The 24051-nt window shown below is 46.1% G+C and overlaps 1 protein-coding gene across 10 annotated transcripts in view; it reads right to left on the bottom strand.

The window, feature by feature from the left end:
* The window catches only part of TENM4 (teneurin transmembrane protein 4), an 816614-nt gene that overhangs the window by 18714 nt on the left and 773849 nt on the right, over window positions 1-24051 (bottom strand). For all 10 annotated transcript variants that reach the window (XM_043452828.1, XM_043452823.1, XM_043452819.1 and 7 more), the window contains 3 exons: window positions 9789-9961; window positions 4788-5023; window positions 1430-1726 (listed from right to left, as the gene is read on the bottom strand). In XM_043452828.1, coding sequence (XP_043308763.1) covers window positions 1430-1726; window positions 4788-5023; window positions 9789-9961 — 706 coding nt within the window. The remainder of the gene's footprint in view (window positions 1-1429; window positions 1727-4787; window positions 5024-9788; window positions 9962-24051) is intronic.

Below are 24051 nucleotides of genomic sequence, written 5' to 3'. Positions count from 1 at the left end.
AACAGTTAGAACCGGACATGGAACACCAGACTGGTTCCAAATTGGGAAAGGAGTACTTCAAGGCTGTATCTTGTCACCCTGCTTATTTAACTTTTACACAGAGTATATCATGTGAAATGCCAGGCTGGATGAAGCACAAGCCAGAATCAAGACGACTGGGAGAAATATCAATAACCTTAGATATGCAGATACCACCCTAATGGCAGAAAGCAGAGAGGAACCAAAGAGCCTCTTGATGAAAGTCAAAGAGGAGAGTGAAAAAGTTGGCTTAAAACTCAGCTTTCAAAAAACAAAGACCATGGTATCTGGTCCCATCATTCCGTGCCAAATAGATGGGGAAACAATGGAAACAGTGAGAGACTTTATTTTCTTGGGCTCCAAAATCACTGCAGATGGTGACTGTGGCCATGAAATTAAAAGATGCTCGCTCCTTGGAAGAAAAGCTATGACAAACCTAGACAGTGTATTACAAAGCAGAGAGAGACATTAATTACTTTGCCAACAAAGATCTGTATAGTCAAAGCTATGGTTTTTCCAGTAGTCATGTATGGATGTGAGAGTTGGACCATAAAGAAGGCTGAGTGCTGAAGAATTGATGCTTTTAAACTGTGGTGTTGGAGAAGACTCTTGAGAGTCCCTTGGACTGCAAGGAGATCCAACCAGTCCATCCTAAAGGAGATCAGTTCTTGGTGCTCATTTGAAGGACTGATATTGAAGCTGAAACTCCAATCCTTTGGCGACCTGATGCAAAGACCTACTCATTACAAAAGGCCCTGATGCTGGGAAAGATTGAAGGCAGGAGGAGAAGTGGACAACAGAGGATGAGACGGTTGGATGGCATCATTGACTCAATGGACATGAGTTTGAGCAAACTCTGGGAGATGGTGAAGGACAGGGAAGGTGAAGGACAAGATGTGTTGTAGTCCATGGAGTCACAAAAAGTCAGACACAACTGAGCTACTGAGCAACACGATGAAATGAACCCTGATTTGAAGCAGAAAGACTTCCTAACGCCACTCTTAGTATGTGACGCTCAGGATTAAGCACCTCTTCCCTAATACTGATCCCCTGGCTCCCGCCTTGTTCTCTGTGACCAGGTGACACCAGGCACCCTAGACCTCGAGCAGACCCCAAATCCTGCTCCATAAGTCCAGAGAGTGTTTGAGCCTAGCTCCCATCTATCAGGTGGGACTTTCACATTCTCCTACCCCAGGAGCCCCCACTTGTCATAACATCATCATAATCCATCCAGACTCCACCCAGGAAGCCCCTGACCCTTTGATGCAGATTTTCCTGAACATTTCCTTTTGGGGACCACATGGGTCAGATCTGTCCCACTGAGGTCAGCAGCTTAGGCCTGGACTTAGGCTGAGCAGAATGAAGATCTTCTACATGGCAAGGCCAGTGATGGTGGGAGACAGACACCTGCCTTCTCTAAGTAGGTGTAGCTCCATGTCTTCCCATCAGCGAAGATCCTGGATGTGATGCGACCCGCCTGGTCGTATTCCATCCTCTCAGACATGGTGCCCCTCTGGACGCCGGCGATGTGGCCCCCCGGGGAGTACGTCACGTTGACGCCGTTCAGCCTGCTGCTGGGTGACCAGAGGCTGGGCCGCCCCGTCTGGTCATACAGAATGCGGAGGGTGAACTTGCGGTGGTCGTCATAGATCTTCTCCGTGCGTGTCACGCGGTCAAAGTCCAGAGACAGGAGGTTCCGGTTGTGAACCTGGAGGAGGGGGTAGGAGGAGACAGACAGTCAGTCTAGACATCGAGAACTTGGTCTGAGAAGCTCCTGAGTAGAGGGGACGGCACGGGTCTTGGGTGACAACAGATAAGGGTTTGGACTGTGGCTCCATCAAGTTTCCTCATCTGTAAAATGGGAACAGTCGTGCCAACTGCATAGGGCTCTCGTGAGGATAAAGACAAGGCAGGGTCTGGGTAAACAGAAGCATATACGATCCATATAATTTCCTAATGTGATTCTCCTGATGAGGAGACAAAGGCAGATCCTTCTTAACTCCCTCCTGGAGAGGGAGCGGACATGAGGGTCTAGTAAGTCAGTGCCTGACCCCGTATTTCATGTGCCAGGCGCTGTGCTTGTGTTTGACACCAGGTAGACACAGTCAAGGACAGGCTCCAGATCCCGCGGCTGGTGAGTGGTGGGGCCTGGATTCGACTCTCACCACTGCAACATGCCAACATGTGATCTGTGGTCCTTCTTGGGGCCTTGGGCTCCCCATCCCCTCTGGGGTCTCTCCTGCCCTCTGCCACCATGATCAGGGTCTCCTGGTCACCTCAGTTAGCTCCCAAGGCATCTTCTTCTTCCTGGAGGCCCTGGGAGGCAGTGTGTGTGTGAGTCTGGGATGCCTTCTCGGGCTGTGGGTCACCGCCTGGGGAACACTATCCTAGGTTTTGGAACATTTGCTCCTGGCAGGTGACACAGTGGTAAAGGATCTGCCTGCCAATGTGGGAGATGTGAGTTCGATCCCTGGGTCAGGAAGATTCCCTGGAGTAGGAAATGGCAACCCACTCCAGTATTCTTGCCTGAAAAGTTCTATGGACAGAGGAACATGGAACCATTAAATGACAGCAAATGATTGTGGTAATTCTCAGAGGAAGTAGAGACGTGTGTGTCTCACCCTTTTCCCCAAACAAATTCTAAAGCCTTGAAAATCAGGATTTATAATGACAGTGCTGAGACGACTTTAGCTCTGAATGGCCTGGTTATAATAAGGTTGCTTTCCCAGGGGTAATCAAATACAATTGCAGAAGCAAAAACAGTATGGCAGACAATTCCCATGAAAAATCAGAGGTGTTGGAGGCTGAAGCTGTGTTCTTTGCAGAGAGGGCAGAGGGAGAAGCAGGTTCTATACCACCAACGATGATGGGGGTCCTTTCAAAGCATCTTTGGGAAGGTCCCTTGTGACTCCCCCCAAGGTGCTACCATCCAGCCAGTTGCCCACCTCTCCCCATGGAGGGCCCCCAGTGAAGAGGAGCTACACCTCTGCCGCAAAATTAATAAAATTGAATTAAGCAGCTCACTGGGGAACTGCCTAATGCTTCCTGTGCTTGGCAGAGGCAGCAATGAGATTATTTTACATCTTTCTTTATTAAAAAAGTTCCAAGTTGTATAAAAAATGAACTGCATTATGGGGAGGTACACTCGGCTAACAGTCTCATTCTGCATGCCACCACTGTGGGTGGCCATTTATTTTGGGAGGACTTGGGAGGTGGCGGCCACCTGACCGGAGCATCATTTACCTCAGCCTAGGGGAGGGACCCATTAATGGACGGGAAGTTTTTGGTCCAGTTCACGTGGCAGAGAGGAAATCCTAACAGCACTAATGGCAGCTCTTTATTGAGCACCTGGGGCCTTCCAGCACTGGGCTAGGTGCTTCAAAAATATCATCTGGTTTCTGCAGAAGAATCTGAAGCTCAGAGGAGCTGCTCAAGGCTACACACGTGGCCCCCAGGCAGGAATCAAACCTGGGTCAAGCCTTCTATTTAGCCCATTGCCTCAGATGTGTGTGAAGGACTCTGGGAGAATTCACACAGGGGGCTCGGTGAGTCTGCAGACAGTGTCCCACAGAGAACAAAGACAGCTAGACCTTCCTTGGGGAATCAGTGGAAGGCTGTTTCCTACATCAGACAGATAGTTGTTGGATTCTTGAGGACCACAGGAAGCCCTGTTTTCTGGGCTCCAGTTGTGTGGTACTGAATCAGTCACATACCTGTCTGCTATGAGAAAGGCACCATGAGACAGTGTGCATATTTCTAGTTGCTGCCTAACTATTGGAGTCCGGAAAAATCCCTCCTCTCTCTGGACCCTGGTCACCTCCTACAGGAAACAGGGCCTTAAATGAACTTTCTTTGTGAGAAATGGCCGGGGGGTAGGGTGCAGTACAAGACATCCCTGGCCAGGTTGCATGAGGATGCAGCTTTGAGGAATCAGGAACATGTGGCCCAGTCCTGGGGTGCCCTGCAGCTCAGCAAGGCTGCATGGAGCACCTGTGTGCGGGTCTGCGAGGCGCTGTGCTGAACGTCAGGACTGGGCCCTCCACTTCCCTCTCCCCATCACCTGCCTTTCTGAAGCTGGAGGGAACTGGAGCTAGGTAATCTGGCTCTGGGGCAGAGGCCACACTACAGAGACATAGGAGTGAGGCAGTGAAAGTGCTCGTTCTGAGCATCCACACGCAGAAAAGTGCTCTCAGATGCCAGACTCCAGAAGCCAGCCCCTCTGGCAGGGACGGCCACGGTGGAGTTGTTTTGCCCACTAAGGAAGAATAACTGCCTGCAAGGAGAATGTGGCTTAGGGTCCAAAAAGCTAAACTGAATCTTCATGCATGTTAGCAATGCGTGATAAGAATAACAACGACAACTAGAATAGGTATTACTGACTACTTTTATGTGCCAGATTCCATATGAGACACTTTATGTATTATTTCTAATCATTACAGCAACTTGTAAATTGGGTTTCATCTTCCCCATTTTATGGATAATGAAATCGAGGCTTTACGAGGTCATGGATTTGCCCAAATGCACTCATGGAGCAGAAGTTGGAAACCCAACTCAGACCTGACCAACATCAAGCCAGTGATCGTCTCTCTAGCACAAGTGAAAAATATTACGTGCACTTGCTGAACGTGTTCCCTTTTGCGGATGAAGAAACGGAGGCCCGGGAGCGCCTTCTCCCCTAGTGTCAGCTCCCAGACCACAGCCCAGTTCTCAGGGTCCTCCTCCTCCCTGGCCCCGGGACTCAGCCACCCCTGCCGGGAGGCCTTGCTCACCCGAAGCCGGCGCCCGAAGACGGTGACCTGGCCGCGAGCCTGCTCCTTGCGTTGCCGCCACTCCACCAGGTTGAGGCCGTTGTCGATGGGCAGCGTGACGTTCCGCTTGCCCACCGTGGGGTTGACGGTCCCGGCCAGCAGGTGGGGCTCCGTCTGCAGGGCCACCTCCATGCCGTTGGCCAGCAGCAGCCGCAGGGAGCCGTCGGCCCCGATGAAGTAGCTGTTCCGGACCTGGTCTGGGGGACAGACGGGGGGCGACTCTGTTTAGGAGGGCTGAGGAGGGGCGGAGCTGTACCGCAGACGCACAGGTGTGGTCTTCAAATGTGCTTACGTTTCTGACCACAGAAGCAAGACCCTGTCATTGAAGAACACTAGAAAAATATATGGAGGTCCCTGAGCTCAATCTCCAAAGGAAACTACTGTAAATATTTTGAGATGTTCCCAGATTTCACAATATTTCTGAATACATTTATGGTTAAAAATGGCTGCTTATAGTTTTTACTGATCACTGTTATTTTATTGTTGAATGTGTTCATAACATTTTTCGTAATGACTGTACGCTATGCCATTATATGGAAATACCAGAACTTATTCGATCGGTCCTCAAATAGATATTCTGCTTATTTCCAGTTTTGCATGATTACAACACTGCAAATAAATATCTGTTGATCATTATGCTAAAGTGAAAGAATCAGGCACAAAAGGCCAGATATTATATGAATCAGTCTATATAATATGCAATATCTGCAAAAGGCCAACTTGTAGAGAGAAAGTAGTGAGGGAAAGGGAGAAAGGGGTATGACTGCTAATGACTATGGGGTTTTCTCTTGGGGGTGATAAAAAAATTTCTGAAATTAGATAGTGGTAATGGTTGCACAACTTTGTAAACATACAGAAAACCACTGAATCATACTCTCTAATAGACTGGATTTTATAGTGTGTGAATTATATCTTTATTAAAAATATACTTTTTGGATAAATCAATGTCTTCACTTTGGGTTATTTAATCAAAATAGACTCCTAAAAGTAGGAGTCCTAGAGCAAACAGTTGAACATCTTTAAAGTTTTCCCACTATGGTAACAACACTCTTTACAATAAGGTGAAAAATAGCTCCAATATGTAAATCAGTGACAGAATGCCAAATATATGTTTTAAATCACTGTCACATATAAACATATATGTGTCGTATGTGTATATATATGACAATGAATTTAAAGTAAACTTAATTTTGAAATTTTAAACCTGATTTTTAATTAGCTAATAGAACCTTCTGGAGAAAAAGTAAATTTAAGCTGTAAAATGCACACTGTGTTCTTTTCTAAAAATTGAAAAACCTGAGTTTTTACTGCAGTCATCCTCCTCTCGCCCTTCGTCAGCTGCTGCTTCTGTCTGCACTGCCCCTCTGTTTAATAAACGCGAGCCCAAGCCCTTCCTTCAAGGCTCTGTGTAAACGTCATCTCTTCCCAGCAGCTTCCCTTGTTCCTCTGGTTAGAATGAAAGCCTCCACCTCCCTTAGCCTCTTTCCAGGTCTCAACAGTGGTCCTGCAGCTGAGTGGTGCAGGGGTTCACTGCTCCGTGAATGAATGAACTCTCAAACACTTAAGTTCAGTTCAGTCGCTCAGTCATGTCTGACTCTTTGCGACTCCATGGACTGCAGCACGCCAGGCCTCCCTGTCCATCATCAACACCCGGAGTCCACCCAAACCCATGTCCATTGAGTCGGTGATGCCATCCAACAATCTCATCCTCTGTCGTCCCCTTGTCTTCCTGCCCTCAATCTTTCCCAGCATCAGGGTCTTTTCAAATGAGTCAGCTCTTCTCATCAGGTGGCCAAAGTTTTGGAGTTTCAGCTTCAACATCAGTCCCTCCAATGAACACCCAGGACTGACCTCCTTTAGGATAGACCGGTTGAATCTCCTTGCAGTCCAAGGGACTCTCAAGAGTCTTCTCCAACATCACAGCCCAAAATCATCAATTCTTCGGCACTCAGCTTTCTTTACAGTTCAACTCTCACATCCATACATGACTACTGGAAAAACCATAGCCTTGACTAGATGGACCTTTGTTGGCAAAATAATGTCTTTGCTTTTTAATGTGCTATCTAGGTTGGTCATAACCTAGTGAATAGTGAAAAGCACTACTGCACTGAGATTAAGAGCACAGACTTTGGAGCCAGACCTCCTGGACTCAAGTCCTACCTCTGCTGCCCTCTTCCTGCAAGACCTTGGGCAAATCCCTTAAGCTTTCAGGCCTCTGTTTCTTTATCTGTTCATTTGGGATAATAACTGTACTCTTACCTCTCGGGCTTAAGTGGGATGATGACTATGAGGATCTGAGAAGGGCGCTGAGGCTCTAGTGTGTGTTACGTAAATGTTAGTGATCACTAGTTGCGTGTGCCGTGCACTGTGCTGGTCACTGTCACGTCTACCTTTCATCATCTTCTCTCCATCTTCTCTGATCCAAGTCACACACCTGTCAGAGTGAACTTTTCTAGTACCGATCATGGTCCTTCCATAGCTCCCCTTTCCCTGCAGATTCATGCATAAGAGAATATGTCCCAGAGCCCATTTGTCTGGGTCCAAATACCTACTAGTTGTGTGACTTTGGATAAGCCACTTAAGCTCTTGATGCCTCATTATCTTCATTTGGAAAAATGGAGATATTCATCATACCTCAGAGTGTCGTATTTAAAAAGGACAATGAATATGAAATAATAAACATATACTTCACATAGAATAAGTGCTCAAAATGATAGCTATTGTTGTTATTATTGCATGTGCTCAGTAAACATTTGCTGGATCAGACTAAATATACACTGGGCTGTGTCAAGCAATGAGGATACAGTGGTTTCTGCAGGGAACCCTCACTGAATCTTCCCTGTGAGGAAGTGTGTGTGTGAATCTTCCCTCCCCCCACCATCTTTCTCCCCTTCTCTCTCCCACACACGCAGAATTCTAAAATCTGCCTCAAACTTGCCATGCATTATTCAGTGACAATCTGTATTTTACTCCCTTTGAACAGTGAAAAAGCCTGTGTCAATTTATCTTTTAAAGCTGTTCCTTGCTGAATCCACATATGTCCATTAATGGTGCCTGCGGATGGAACAGCATCTGCAGAGGCCCCATCTCAAATGATCCCCGTTTAATGTGAGCTGTGACTTCCCAAGGCTGCTGCTCATTAGTAGCTGCTTCTTATTTCTTCCCATAGTTCAGACATAAGATGAAACCGAACGAGCTTTTTTGACAAAGACTCTACTGAAGCGGCTGCAAAACCGAGCATCTGAGTCTGGTATGAAATGAGGAAAGAGAGCTTGGCAGAGGTACCAAAGAGGAGAGAGAGGTATCAGCTTTCCTGGATTTCAAGATGGACTTTTGACATTTTAATGTTTCTGAAATTGGAATGTGTCTTAAGTCCTCGTATGGATTTTGAACAGTGTGTCTCCCGGCCCCCTCCACCTGAAAAGTTGTTATTAAATTGATGCTACATTTAAAAACTGAGGAGATGTGTCACTTTTGAATTTTTAAAAGTTGTCTAAATATTAGACGGCCTGCGTTAACTTTTGAGAAAAATGTTGCAAGCCGGCTCAGACGTATGGAGCAGAGGAGGCAATTCTTAACCACGGGGAAGAAAACAGGTTTGAAGGATGAGATGTTTGTGTGTCATCAGCTGCCCTCTCGTCCTTGGTCAGTCAGAACCCTGGCTGGCTAGGAATTGGTTCCTTTTCTCAGGAATAAATACCTAGGGTCTGTCCCAACCCACTGCTAAAGGTGTTTGGTGAAGAAGGAATTCCAGGGCTTGATTTCTCTTTCTTTGACTGGAAACTGATACTGTTCTTTGAGTTTTGTTAAAGGCATAGGACTATAGTTGGGGTAAAAATGATTGTGGAAGTACATGGTTATTCTCTTACGGTAAATCAAAGTGCCTGTTAATTAGTTAATTAATCCAACAAGTACTTCCTAAGCAGTACTATGTGCTTGGCCCATGCCAGTCCCTCTATGTTTGTTGTCTGAAGAAACTGTCTGAGCAGCCCTAGGAAGCAGGACTTGTAATTTAGCCCCATTTCCCAGACCCAGAAACTGAGGATCAGAGAAGAGTGACTCCACCCAGTCCACTCCGGAGCTGGTACAGCATGTGCAGGGGCCCGGTATGTCTGCCCTGGAACTGCCGGGCACCATTCAACATGACTCTAGCTTGCTTTCTTTCCCCAGAGTAGAAACTTGAGGGCCACGGTGATGGGGTGACAGAGTCAGGACTAGAATTTGGGGCTCTGACTCTCAGACCAAGACTCTTTTTATGGCTTTGTGTCAAAGCTTTGGGGAGTATGCCAGGGAAAAACATCAAATAAGACTTTCCCTAGTGACCCCTTCTTCTCTTTCTTGCTTACTAAGTCCAACAAAACTACAAGCTCCACTTTGGGTCACCACGCCCCGTGAGAACAATCGTGGCAAGCAATTCACAGCAAGATTACTTCTTTGTGATTTATCTGAAGCTGAAAGATCAGCTTACAGCAGGGTTTATTTGATGGACGCAGAAAAGGGACTCTTCTCCATAGAGTCCTAGAAGAGGGACAAGGCACTCTCACCCAAGTTTCAGGGAGGCCTTCTCCAAGGCCCAAATCCCTTTCATAATTAGGTGTAATTATTCTTGTCCTTTGTCCTCGCCAGGCACCAGAGTGAGAGTCAGTCTTTAATCTGGGAGCCACTGGAATGGCAGAATAGCGAGGTCACCTGGATTAGCAGCTAATGGATTCTCTACCCTTTGTTCTGCTGATAATGGGATGAGACAATGAAATATTACTCTGAAGCTTGCGGGAGAGACTCTACAGGGCTCAGGCTGGTGTGTTTTGCAAATCAGGTGATGCCACAGCGAGAATCCAGTTGTCATGCTTTTCTGTTCTTGGGCAGCTGCAGCAGTAGCAGCTTGTTTCTCGTGTCATCCTTCTCCAGAGGGGGCCTCCCCACCCCACTGTCTCCAAGTCCCCAGTCCCCTGGCTGGCTTACCTTGCAGCAGTGTATAGAAGGCACCTGAGGCAGACAGGTTGGTGGTTATGGTGACGTCGTCCTTGCTGGAGGTCTCCACCTGGACATGCACTGAGCTGTCTGTATCACTTCGGAAACTGCTCACCTGGCCGGTCGGGAAGGTCACATTTGTCAGGCGGCCAAAGCTGTCATACCTGAAAACCAAGGGGTGGCTCTGAGTAACAGAGATATAATGGTGCTATTGCTGGAGCTTGGCATGTTCATGCCATGGTTTTTTATGTTCCACTTTTCTTTCTGCTCGGATACATTTCCATGTCTCCAACATCTCCTTGGACACAACTCCACCTGCTGATATTCAACTGCAGGCAGACAGCTTCTCTCTCTTGAGTCTTCCTTTCCTAATTCTGTAGAGTGGAGATGCCCTCCCCACCCTCCAGGATTCCTGTGAGCAATGTGTGGAAGTGCCCTGTTGCTATGAGCTAATACTCACTCACTAAGAGCCAGATGATGGTGCCCCAGGTGGCGCTAGTGGTAAAGAATCTGCCTGCCAGTGCAGGAGACCTAAGAGATTCAGGTTCGATCCCTGGGTCAACAAGATTCCCGGAGCAGGAAGTGGCAACCCATTCCAGTATACTTGCCGGGAGAATCCCATGGATAGAGGGGCCTGGCGGGCTACATACAGTTCACATGGGGCCACAAAGAGCTGGACACGATTTAGCATGTGCATATGCGCGCGCACACACACACACACACACACACACACACACACACACACACACACACACACACACACACACACACACACACACACACACACACACACACACACACACACACACACACACACCCCCCCCCCCTGAGATGGATGATCCAGAGTCTTAGACCTGGGCGACTCCCAGAGGCAAGGAGTCAAAGTGGATGCATGAATACCTTCTCAAACCTCCCCGTCCCCCCAACACAAGAACTAGTTAAACAGGTTTCTCCCAACCAGCACTAGACATGGGGCTTCCTAGGAAGCCACAGAGCCTGGGAAAAGGGGCCTTTGAATTCAGACCAGGATTCTGCTGCCACAGAAGAGGCTAGACAGATGGGCTCCTGCAGCCTCTTCACATCTAGATTTCACATCTGGCACCAAGCAGCGCTCAAAACCCACAGCTTTGCTCTGGTGTGGTCTTTCTAAAGCATCACAAGTGAATTTGATTCTCTCTCCCATTCTCCTGATGATAAAAGAAATAACCTAAAATTATTCAACACCCACAATACGGCATTCAGATACGGTGCTAGTGCTTTTCATACATTCTTTCCCTTAACCCTCACAACTAGTCTAAAAGACACATATTAGCTCTTTTTTGGAGGACACTCAGAAAGGGAAGTCACTCGTTCCAGGTCACACAGCTAAGTGTGATAGAGTCGAAATTTGAACTTAGATTTCTCTGCTTGCAAGCCGACACTTGCTTCTCTGTCTTCAGAGAGTGCTTCCAGACCACCTATTTACATGTGGCCATGGCGTGTGCTCTCCTACCTGCTACAGAGAGGCTGGCAGATGGCAGGGAGTTGGCTACTAACAGGCAGGTTTGAAGAGCCTTTCTGCACTTGTATGTGAATGGGGATGGGCTTCTCAGGTGGGAGTAAAGAACCTGCCTGCCAATGCAGGAGGCACAGCTTCGATCCCTGGGTGGGGAAGACCCGTGGAGGAGGGCATGACAACCCACTCCAGTGTTCTTGCCTGCAGAATCCCATGGACAGAGGAACCTGGCAGGCTACAGTCCACGGGATCACAAAGAGCTGGACACGACTGAAGCAACTTAGCACACACGCAGGTGAACGGGCATAAAGTTCTTCACCCAGGTGCCAATGTTTCTGACTTCTACTCAGGCTCAAGCCTGCAGCGTGGGTTCAGCTGTGGATGTCTCCCTCGTGTACTCTGGGTCTCCCGCTGGACTTCTTTTCCTGCTCAGCTTTTACTACTGGGGTAAAGCTGTTCTCTGGGTGCCAGAGAAAAGGGTTTTAACTGTGGTGAAATGAAAGGCCTGAAAATCTAGCTCCATCCTGGCTCTTCTTCTCCTGATTCTTTCAGCTGGGCCTGGCTTCCTGATGGGCCCCTGGGGCCCTGTAGCTCCTATGGTTTCAGGTGAGACTTGGTAGGTGAGACCAGGCAGGGCTTCGCTGAGCAATTTTCTGCTCAAGGTCAGATTTGGATGCTGCATGGGTTCTGCCATCCGCCCACTCTTTCTGTCCCCATGGCTGGCTGGTACTGATCACGGAATGATAGCCCCGGGCGCAGTCTGCCATAGCGGAGGTGTTGGTGAAGCCCAGTCCTTGACTCAAGACTGACTTTAGGGGGAGAGCCAAGGGGCTTTGGGTGAGCTGAATCTTTGGTGCTGAGGTCTGAGGAAGGCGAATGGATGCCCTTTCCATGATGGCAAGAAAAGCAGGGGTTGCAACCATAAACCTCAGGCCTGGGGGTTGGGTGGGGCAAGGCTGTGCGGATGTATGGGGTTGCAAAGAGTCGGACACGACTGAGCGAGTTTCACTTTCAGAGGCAGTTAAAGGATTTGGAAAACTGTTTCCTGTCATGATTCTCTCATTTTTCTCTCTTTGTACCAAGTCAGGTTCTTTTAAGGGAAGGTCAGTCTGGCTCAGCGGAGAGCAGCGGTGAGGGCCTGACCTGGAATGGAGGGTGAGAGGTGCAGAGTGCCTCTCAGAGAGGGTGAGGGCATGACTCTGAAAGACCGCTGTGGGCAGTCTTGGGTTAAAGATCTGGACTGTCTGTCTTAAGGCCTCTCTCACCTGGAGGAGCCCACAGCTTTGCTCCCCTTAATTCTGGGAGAGGCTGGTGTGCTTTTTAGCCCTTTGTGGCTGCTGGAAATTTGAACAGGAAGGAATTTCACAAAAATGTTTGCAGCAGCTATCTCTGGGAGCTAGAATTACAGGGGATTTTAGTTGCTTCTTTATATGCATTTTATAGTCTCAATATTTTTAATAATTAACACGGATGATTTTCATCATTAGAAAAGTGCTGTGACGGGGCTTCCCTGGTGGTCCAGTGGTAAAGAATCTGCCTTGCAATGCAGTGGACGTGGGTTCCATCCCTGGTCAGGGAGCTAAGACCCCACATACCCCGGGGCGACTAAGACCGTGCGCCACAGCTACTGAGTCTGCCAGCTTTGCAAGTAAGACCCCAGCCAAATACATACATTAATAAAAAGAAGAAGAAGAAAAGAAAAGTGCTGTGACAAGGCAAGTAATGCCTCATGAGCATGGCCACCTTGGGGAAGAGGACTTTTTAAATTGCTGGTAATTTTAGAAGTATGTCATTTAGAGGACATCTGCCAATAACAACCTGTAGGCCAAATATGACTACAGCATCCCCAATTTTTGAGCTCCAAATCAAGACTCCCTGCTCTCTACCCCCCTCCCCCAACAAAAACCCCGTTCTGTCCCTTTAACTGCAGTCTATGAGTAAGCTGAGTGCTGTCAGATCCCCAGTCATCTTGGAAGGTAACAGAAAGATCGGTTTCAGTCTGACAGTTTCACGGGATGGGTATGCTGTTCTAGTCAGGTTCTTTGAACACCTATGATCCATGTACACACTCTTTATTAATCTAATTTCCTGGCCTATCTGGATAAAAAAGATTTTATTACACCGTGCAAAATACTTAAAAAGGAGTTCTGGAGTCTTACAATTTTGACTTGATAGATTATTCACTGGGCTTCCCTGGTGGCTCAGATTGTAAAGAATCTGCCTGCAATGCAGGAGACTTGAGTTTGACCCCTTAGTATGGAAGATCTCCTGGAGAAAGGTATGGCTATCCACCCCAGTATTCTTGCCTGGAGAATTTCATGTCACCTTGATGCTACTGCTATCAAAGCCCTGCTCAAATGCCACCACCTACTGGTCTCCCCATCCCTTCTTCTCCCAGTGATCCTCTGGAATGTGCCCCCTGCATCACAACAGCTGATGGACAACCTGTCTCCTGCTTTGGCCTCGGAGCACCTGAGTCAGGACAGGATTGTGAGGTCAGACAGACAGGCTGGGAATCTGGATGACAGCATCTGCCAGCCATGGGACCCTGGAGGACTGGCCTTCGGTTCATCTCAGCTTCCCTAGCATGGGGGCTGGGAGAGAGAATATGAGCCGGGGGTGGTGGCCGAATAGATAAATGAATTCAGGATTGCGTGTGCAAGGCCTCTTTCCTGCTTCTTCAGGGAAGAGAGACCATGATTCACTCACAGGCCACCCGCTGCAGGACCTAGAGAGGCCTGACACACAGTAGGTCCCTGGTGAGCACCTGCTGAACGCACAAATATGGAAACAACCGCTTTCACTAAATGATACTTGAGCAATCTCCGCAGGCATCTCCCCAGAGCTTTAGCTTCCAGGCTAGAAAGAGGCTTTGCATAAAGGCAGACAATTGTAATTATTATCGAAGGTGGCCCGTAATACATAATTAAATTGAGCCTGAAGATGATATGATGAAAAGGCCGGATGCTGTCAAGATCTGGCTTTCTAGGAGATGGCCAAAAAGCAGTAATTTCCACTCTTCATATTTTCCATTAGAAGGACTGAATGTCTTAATTAAATGAACATCAAATGGCACAGCCCATTTATAGAATTTTCTTGTCTCTTATTCACTCATTTCACTGCTTTCTGGAGCTTGAGAAAGGCCACTGACTCTCTCTGCCACCTGATCAATTCCTGTGATTATCCCATCTGAAGCCGTGCTTCTGTGGGGAGGAGCTGGGGCTACCCATTCTCTGGACCTTGACCTTTGCCCTGTGGCTGCCTCGGTGCATCCCTCTCTCTTCCTGGTACCCATTTGCTAAGGGAAAGGATGCGGGTGCTTCCCAGCAGGACGCTGGAGACAGGTCTCTCTATCTGCAGGGTCTGGATTCCAGCCCCATGAGGGACAACTTCTGGACAATGGCTTAGATACATCTGTTGCAGCTTTACTTAAATTACTGGCCAATGTTCTTCCTTTCTATCGCAGAATAACTGAAGGAACAGGTCAGTGTGGGAAGGTCCTTGGAGTCAGATGGTTTAGGTTTTGAATCTAGGCTCTACACTTGCCAGCAATGCAACCCTAGAGGGCAGGCACTCAGTTCTGCTTCCCTGCTAACCATTCAACCCCCGCCACAGATGGTATTATTTCAGGCAGGTTATATAGCATAACCCTTGTGTGTCTCTGAATTCTCCTCTGTAAGACATGGGTAACAATACCTGTCTCAGGGAGATACTGTGAAGGTCAAGCAAGGTAACATATTTCAATGCCAGTTCCTTTCAGCGCCTGCGGGACCCCATGAGATCGCCCTTACTAGACTGTCAACTCCCTGAGGGAAGCGCCTTTGTTCGGTCACTGGTGTATCCCTAGAACTTAGGGGAGGGCCTGGCATAGAGTTCAGTTCAGTTGCTCAGTTGTGTCTGACTCTTTGTGACCCCACGGACCGCAGCATGTCAGGCTTCCCTGTCCATCACCAACTCCTGGAGCTTGCTCAAACTCATGTCCATCAAGTCGATGATGCCATCCAACCATCTTGTCCTCTGTCCTCCCCTTCTCCTCCTGCCTTCAATCTTTCCCAGCATCAGGGTCTTTTTCAATGAGTCAGTTCTTTGCATCAGGTGGCCAAAGTATTGGAGCTTCAGCATCAGTCCTTCCAATGAATATTCAGGGCTCATTTCCTTTAGGATGGACTGGTTGGATCTCTCTGCAGTCCAAGAGACTCTCAACAGTCTCCTCCAACACCACAGTTCAAAAGCATCAGTTCTTCATTGCTCAGCTTTCTTTATAGTCCAACTCTCACATCCATACATGACTACTGGAAAAACCATAACCTTGACTAAACGGACCTTTGTTGGCAAAGTAATGGCTTTGCTTTTTAACATGCTGTCTAGGTTGGTCATAACTTTCTTCCAAGGAGCAAGCGTCTTTTTATTTCATGGCTGCAATCACCATCTGCAGTGATTTTGGAGCCCAAGAAAATTAAGTCTGTCACTCTTTCCATTGTTTCCCCATCTATTTGCCATGAAGTGACGGGACCAGATGCTATGATCTTAGTTTTCTGAATGTTGAGCTTTAAGCCAACTTTTTCACTCTCCTCTTTCACTTTCATCAAGAGGCTCTTTAGTTCTTCTTCGCTTTCTGCCATAAGGGTGGAGTTATCTGCATATCTAGGTTATTGATATTTCTCCCAGCAATCTTGATTCCAGCTTGTGCTTCATCCAGCCCGGCATTTTGTATAATGTACTCTGCATATAAGTTAAATAAGGAGGGTCACCATATACAGCCTTGACATACACCTTTCCCAATTTGGGAATTGGTCTGTTGTTCCATGTCCAGTTCTGACTGTTGCTTCTTCATCGGCATACAGATTTCTCAGGAGGCAGGTAAGGTGTTCTGGTATTCCCATCTCTTGAAGAATTTTCCATAGAGTAGATGCTCAATAATGTGAATGAGTGAGTGTAGGTGGAATGATCTGCTCATTCTTTTTTTCCCTGCTTTTCTCAACTTTACCTTGAAGCCTATTCCTTCATACTTTCTGCCTTCCATTCCATTTGCTTCTGAACATGCTGAGTGCAAACCAGGCTTGGGGTGCTCATGCTGACTGCTTCCTTTGCTGGGAATGCTCTTCCTTCTAACCTTGATAGGGCTAGTTCCTTTTATTACTCACGTTTTAGTTCAAATGCTATTATGTCAGCAAGGCCTTCTCTGGTCACCCTTTCTGATGGGTCCTCCCATCTTGATCACATCACTCAGCGGTCCCCACCCTTTTCAGCACGAGGGATCAGTTTCGTGGAAGACAGCTTTTCCACAGACTGGGGGCAGGGGATGGTTTCAGGATGGTTCAAGCATGTTTCACAGATTATACACTTTATTTCTACTACTAATACATCAGCTCTGCCTTGGGTCACTGGGCATTAGATCCTGGAGGTTGGGGACCCCTGCATTATCTTATTTTACTGTTTTCACTTTGCATCTTGTTTACTTGCTTACCTGTTTGCTGTCTCTCTTTTCCCACTGGAATATAAGCTCCATGAAGGTAGGGACCTTGTTTGTATTCTTCGTGCCTGTTGCAGGACCCAGCATGTAAAAGGCACTCAGTACATATTTCTTGGACAGTGAATGAATAGTAGGTATTGTTGTTTTTTTCAAGACCTAGCACGAGAATAACTAAGAACTCCACCCCTGTTACCCCTCACCTTCTGTGCAAGGAAGGGAAAGGTAACTAATATTCATATAGTACATTTTAGGTACTGAGCATTGTGCTCACAGCCATCTTTGGAGGTGAATATGATTATTATCATTTCACAACCAATGAAACTGAGGCTCAGAAAAGATAACTAACTTGCTTAAGATCACGTGGCTAACAGAGGCATATAGTTTCTGTCAGGTCTGTCTGATCTTAAAGCCTGTGTTCTTTCATCAAGCTTCCCGGAAAGGTGGTGCTGTTACAAATCAAAACCTTTGTGTTCAACTATGTTAAAGAAAAGATTGTGCTTGGAACTCTGAAGTGTGTAGACAAGATGGACAGCTTTCTCTTTGAGACACTTTTCTTTGCTTCCACTACAGTTAACTTTACAGTGAGGCTCAGCCCCCACCTGGGGTTGTGCTGGAGACAGGCAGGAGATTGGTTTCTCACTATTTTCCCCCCACTGACTTTTCTTGACTTGTTTTTCCAAAGCATCTTTGGATTACAGAGAAAGAACACACACAGAAGATTCATAGACTCATAGCCATGGCTGCAAACTTGGCTGTCAGAAGAGGACCACTAGAAGCTATCTTCACACATACTGCAAGCATTTCTTCTTCACACTCAATACTTCACATCTTGATCCACTTCACTACATGTGCTTGGTGAGGAAAATGCCACATTGCCTTTCTGATAGTTAACTTTTTGCTGATTGGGCACTTTTTAGTTGGAAAATAAAGATTTGCTTTTTTAGGACTTTCATCTAATGATTGTTCCAAACACCACCATCATCAACAAGAGGAAATGGCCACTGTATTCTCTGTGAATAATTACAGTTCACAGCCCATGCACACCCACAGATCCCTTGACCCCAGGTCTCTATAACAGAGTGGCATTACTAAACTAGTAACTACTCCAAAACTGCACAGAGGCAGGCTCCTTGTTGGCTCTGCAATAAAAATTTGTCCTTGCTGCCCATTTCCCATAGATTTAACTCCAATAATGAATTGTAGCCTTTAGGATTTCCAAGAGCTGGCCCACCCTACCTCCGTAGGTCTTCTCTCTCATTGATGTTATATTTGAGGCCATGCATCTGCTAGAAAGTTCTTAGGTAGATCTGGGATTGAACCCTGGCTGCTCTGCCATTTATGTGAACAGTGTCAGAGCCAGTCAGTGGCTGTGCTGTTTATTCTCTGCTCCCTCCTCAGATTCACTTTCCACCCCTCCCTGTGCCCTGACAGGCTGACCTCTGCAGACTGCATCCCTGGGGCCGCCTTTGCGGGCTTGCTTCTGGTTGGGTACAGCCAATGGTAGGCAGTGGTAAGAGACTGCAGGTCAAGAGGAGAAGTTTTCCCTACTCTCTATCTCCGTTGGTCCCGTATTTCTAATAACGGATGCATCCACCCCAAATTATAGCTCCTACCAGATGCCTTCTACATGGCTGCAACTCCCACTGGGCTTAGTAACAATATCTTGTTACTTCCCTGCCTTGCCCTTCAGCCTGAGGGTTGGTAAATGGTTGTTCAGTGTTTTTAGAGCCTGGGTGCCTCATCATCCTTCCTTCGTTCCCTTATTCTTGCCTATAACTCTATACCATTTTTTCATTGGAAAGATTTTTTTTTTTTTTTGCAGGATATAGAAATCTGGGTTGACAGATGTCTTTTTCTTTCTTTCAGCATTTCTGTTTTCTAGTTTATAGGTATTTCTCAAATTTCTTCTTCTGATGAGAAGTCTGCTGTGATTCTTTGCTCCTCTGTTAAAAAAAAAAAAAAAAAAAAAAAAAGGCCCTGTATGGCACTGCTTTCAGGATTCTCTTTTTCTTTTGTATTCAGCAGTTTGAATATGATATGCATAGATATCTATGGGTGTGTATGTACTTATTCTGCATGGTGTTTTCTGAGATTTTGGTCTGTGGTTTTGGTGTCTAATTACATGTGGATAGTTCTCAACCATTATTTCCTCAAATGTGTTTCCTGTCTTGTTCTTTCTTTCTTCCTCTGGAATTCTAATTAAATGTATATACTAGAGCAGTTGATGTCTCCCAATTCTTAGATGCCCAGTTCTATATTTTTTCTTTTTTTCCTCTTTGTGTTTCAGTTTGGATAATTTCTATTGATCTATCTACTTTCCTCAGCTGTCTCAACTTTACTGATAAGCCCATAAAAGACAATTTTCATTGTCTTTTCTTTGTGTTCTTTTCATTGTGTTCTTCATTTCTAGCATTTCCAATTGATTCTCTCTTACAGTTTCCATTTCTCTGCTGAAATTATCCATCTGATCTTGCACATTGTCCACCTTTTTCACCACAGTATTTTATCTTGGCTGCCTGGCATGCAGGATATTAGATCCTTGACCAGGGGTTGAACCCGGGCCCTTCATAGTGAGCATGAAGAGTCCTAACCACTGGACAACCAGGGAATTCCCAACATAATTTTTGTTAAATTCCTGAGAGACAGTTTCAACATCTGTGTCACATCTGAGTGTTCTTCTGATGATATCTTTGTCTCCTGGGAGAGTGCTGCTTTTTCTTGCCTTTTTGTAGATTCAGTTGAAAGTGTGACGTCTTGTGTAGCACAGTAGAGACTGAGGTAGTAGATTTGGGGTATGAGTTTCCTCCTGCTTGCACTTTAGTGAGAGAGTTTAAGTTAATTTAGTTAGGATTTGGGCTGGCTTTGAAATGTGTTATTTCTACGGCTAACCTTAATGCATCACAGGCTTTACATTCCTCCAGCAATATCTTGTATTTAGTGTGTGAAACTAGTTTGCCAGAGGGTTTTTTTTTTTCTTTCTCCCAATGTGCCTATTCTATTCTCAGTTTTAGGTCCCATCTTTGTGCCCAGCCTCAGAAGGGGTCTCTTTTTAGGCTCTTGTATCCTTCTTATCTCCTTCCCAGTAGTATTCCACTTTTCATGGTTATGTTTAGCTTTTTAGCTAGCAGTGGTGGGTGGGAAGCTTGAGAGAATTCTCTCTTGTTCTCATTGAGCCTCAGTCTTATATCAATATCTGCATGTATCCCTGAGTCTCAGGAGTGTGGCCTCTTCAGCGCTCCTGTCCCTTTCAGGCTATTCTTTGGGGCCCATTACTCCTCTTCCAGCAGTAGTCAGAATTTTTTTGTTTTTCCTTAGGGCCTAGGTAGAATAGCATTCACTGTCCTCTCCACAGATTAAGGCTTTTGTTCCACATGGGAGATCAGGTGAGAAGGGTCTGAGTGAAGCGGGCAGAAATTTGCGCCCCCTCCCTCAGCAGCTGCCTTACCCCTCCTCCAGGTCTACCACAACGGATTATTTTCCTACCTTTTTTTTGTAGTACCTGCTGGGGTTTGTGGAGAAAAGTTTTCGAGAATGTGGACGCTCCCAATTTCTGCAGCCTCCAAGGGCTACATACTCTCCGGCCAGGACACATTTAGTCTTCATAAATTCCCCAAGCTGAACACTTTTTTTCCCAGGGACTAGTTGCAACCGCCCCAGGGAAGCTGGCACCCACATCTTGTCTGTGATGTGACACTCTGTAGAAGACCTGGCCACTTGGTTGCCCTGTGACCTCAGAGAAGTTCAAGGAAAACTCATGCATTTGCCATGTGTCTGGCTTATTTTCATTGTAAGGATGGGAACAACGCTTTTCCTGGCTCTTATATCCTCAAGCAAAAATGGGAAGCCAAGTCTCTTCATTGGAACCATTTGAACTGAATTCTGTTTCCGGCTAGGAGCACTGGCAGTACTATAGCTGCGATGTAAACCTCATATTTTTCTCAGGACAGCATGTTTTTTTTCCCTTCCCTTCTTGATTTCCCTTCCCTCCCGAATGTAAATTTCACTCGTAAAATAGTTACTGAGCACCTCCTGGTTGGCAAGCCCTAAGCGTGTACAGAGAGGCATTAGTTAAGGTCTCAGGGTAGATAGCTTGAGCATAAGGATGACAGGAGCTGTCACAGGGCTCTGGGTGCCAGAGCCACTTCCCCTATGAAACTTACTCTCGCCCATCTCATAAGGCAATTTTGGAACCTGCCTCTTCTTGTCAGGCCATTTTCTTAGCCAGCAAATGCCACCAGCCCAGGAGCCCAAGTCTGAAATTAATGCTGCCACATGCTAGAGATGAAAGCATTACAGACCCTTTTTAGGTTTCCGACCGGCAGATCTTTGGGTTGAGGGAAGAAAAGGATCCTTGATTCCCCAGAATTATAAACACTTTAAGCCAAGCTGCTTGCTCTGACATGTGAGATGTTTATGTTAGATGTATTAATCTGTTGAGAGGGTCGATAAAGCCAACTTAAAATTTGTTTCAGTAATAGCCAGTGTTATAGGCAAGCCTGGGCTGATTTTTTTTTTTTAAAGTATTAGAGCATTTTGGTTTGGAATCCATTAAGCTGCCTCTTGGACCTAGAAGTAGGAAATTCGCTGGAGCAATGTACACTGGCAAAATCTGTCCAAATCTGTGTTGAGAAATACCATAATGATAATAATTTTTATACCATAACTTCTTGGGAGCAACATAAGTTGAAAGTATTTTCACTTTCAGCATTTACTTAGTCTTTTGATCCCCATAATGGCCCTAAAATGGGATAGGTCAGGCATTATTTCTGTCTGGTTGAGACATGGGTCTGGAAGTCAGCCTGCTCCTGAAATCACATGGCAAATATCCAATAAAAATAAGTATCTGGTATCCTTGCTATGTTCACAACCTGAATTGAACCATTTTTCCTGGACCCATTCTGTATACCTCTTTCCCGTCCATTTTGGGTATTCTCAGGAATCTGACCCCTTTCCTGGTTCATACCTTCATCCCTCAGACTTGAGACCTGAGTCTGCCCTTCTGATCTGCCCTCTAATTCCTGTGTGTGTGTGTGTGTGTGTTAGTCACTCAGCTGTGTCTGACTCTTTGTCACCCCATGGACTGTAGCCCACTAGGCTCCTCTGTCCATGGAATTCTCCAGGCAAGAACGCTGGAGTGGGTTGCCATTCCCTTCTCCAGGGGATCTTCCCAACCCAGGGATCGGACCTGGGTCTCTTGCACTGCAGGCAGATTCTTTACCATCTGAGCCACCAGGGAAGCCCTTCTCTAATTTCTACTAACTTCAATTACAACTGTGGTCTGTTTCTTTGGTTAGCTGACTCGCAGCTGCTTTCATGCCCAAACAACACCTCTGCAATTACTTGTACTACTGCTTGAAATGCTAATACTAATATTACTTGAAATAATAATAACAGCAATAGCAATAGCTATCATTTGAGTACCTATGATGAGTCAGATATTGTTTTCCATATTTTATCTTACTGAAAATTTGAACCCCAGACTATCCCTATGAAAAAGATACAACTTTAGTTCCTAACATACAGATAAGTTACATAGAATTTAGGTGAACCCAATCAGTGTAGTTGAAAGAACACAGACATGTGTTCTGGCTCTCTTAAGTTCTCACTGTGTGATTTTGGACTAGTTACCTACTCTCTCTGTGCCTTGGTTTAATCACCTGTAAAAAACAGGACTGATAATCTCTACCATCTGAAGTTGCTGTGAAGATTAAGTGGGAAAGAGCCTGGTACACAGTTGGATCTCAAAAAAGTGACTTTTACTTTTTTCTTTTAGGGCTTTTATCTTCTGCTTCTGCATATAGCTATGAAGTAGATACTTTGGAATTCCAAATGCTATTTTCTGAAAAGCGATGGTACTAACTTTTCCTTTTTCATAAACCAGCAAATATGGCTATATAATTTCATCAAGGAAGACAGGGAGAGGGGAAGGGGATCCTTGCTGGTAGAAGTGTAGGAAATGCTTTTCAATTTCAGGGCTGGTTGAGAGTAGTGTCTGCAGTGATGTGTAAGCATTCAGTCTGCGATTAGAGGGAGTGACCTTGAGAATGAATCGAGGGCACCAACTTGCTCTGACAAAGAAACCCCTGTATTGGCTAAATAAGGTATAAGGGATTTCCATTGGGCAACTGGGGGAAAATTGAATTATTTAACGTATTTCCATTTCGATGAGTTAATCAAGATAATTGCTGTTTTCCTGGATCTTTGTCTTTCTACTTCTGTAATTAACAAGGTGCCTGTTTGGAGAAGGGAATTTAGAAAGTGAACTTTGTACACACCACTGTGACATTTTTTGGGGCAAACTGTATTCAAAAATCCATGATAGCTCCCTTTGTTTGGGACTCTAGGATTGTGAGAAACTGATGCTTTATCAAGGTTGAGAAAAACTTAGGGTTCAAGGATTCAAGTTGATTTGGGATTAACAAACTCTGCAGGAGGCAGCAGGGCAGAGCTGCAGGAGCGTGAGCTCTGGTATCAGACAGACGTGGGCTGTGATCCCTGTTCTGTGAGGTCTCACTAGACAACGATGAACAAATGAGCCTCTCTGAGCCTCAGTGTCTGTTTCTTCCAGAGATGATTCGCGGCCGGAATGCAGTAATACAGTTCCTAGCCCATCGGTGATGGGCAGCGAGGGTAGTTCTCTCCCTGTCTCCCATGTACTTGTCTAATATTTGACAGTCTCAGCTGTGTGGAACATGGCTAAGACCTCAAAAAGAAGCTAAAAAAGGATCTAAGTAGAAATAGATGTTACAAGTCTATTCATTAAAATACCTCATAGAGGAACACCCTGGAGATATATATACATATTTAATTTTGGCGAGGATTATAATAAGCTGAATGTCTGGTTTTCTGACTACACCATTTAAGAACCCCTACCCTGGATGAAGAGAAGGGAAGTGAGCTACTGAAGTCGGCCACCACGACTGAAACAATGATATGATAGCACCACGTGGAGGGAGGAGGCGATAAAACTAAGGATTAGGCACTGGAGCTAAGGAAGGAACCATTTAGAATCACTTCAGGCAGGAATGGACGGGTCTATAGCTGCATTTCCCGGGAACTAGCTTCATTTCGAGGTAGGAGACAGATGGGCCCCCGGGCTAGACACCTGCTATTTGTTGAGTGGAGTAAAATTCAAGCTTTGTTCTCACCCAGACACTCCAAGGACAGAGCTAGTGGCAAAAGCTGAGCTCTGCTAAACTAAAGCAGTAAGAGGCCCACTCCTGAGGTGCCCAAGCGTAGGGAGGCTCCTTGGGGTCAAAAGGGAGGAAAGGGAGGGGACCCCACCC

This window comes from Cervus canadensis, chromosome 29, assembly GCF_019320065.1.
Source record: "Cervus canadensis isolate Bull #8, Minnesota chromosome 29, ASM1932006v1, whole genome shotgun sequence".
Taxonomy (NCBI): domain Eukaryota; kingdom Metazoa; phylum Chordata; class Mammalia; order Artiodactyla; family Cervidae; genus Cervus; species Cervus canadensis.
This window is presented reverse-complemented; position numbering and strand designations above follow the sequence as displayed.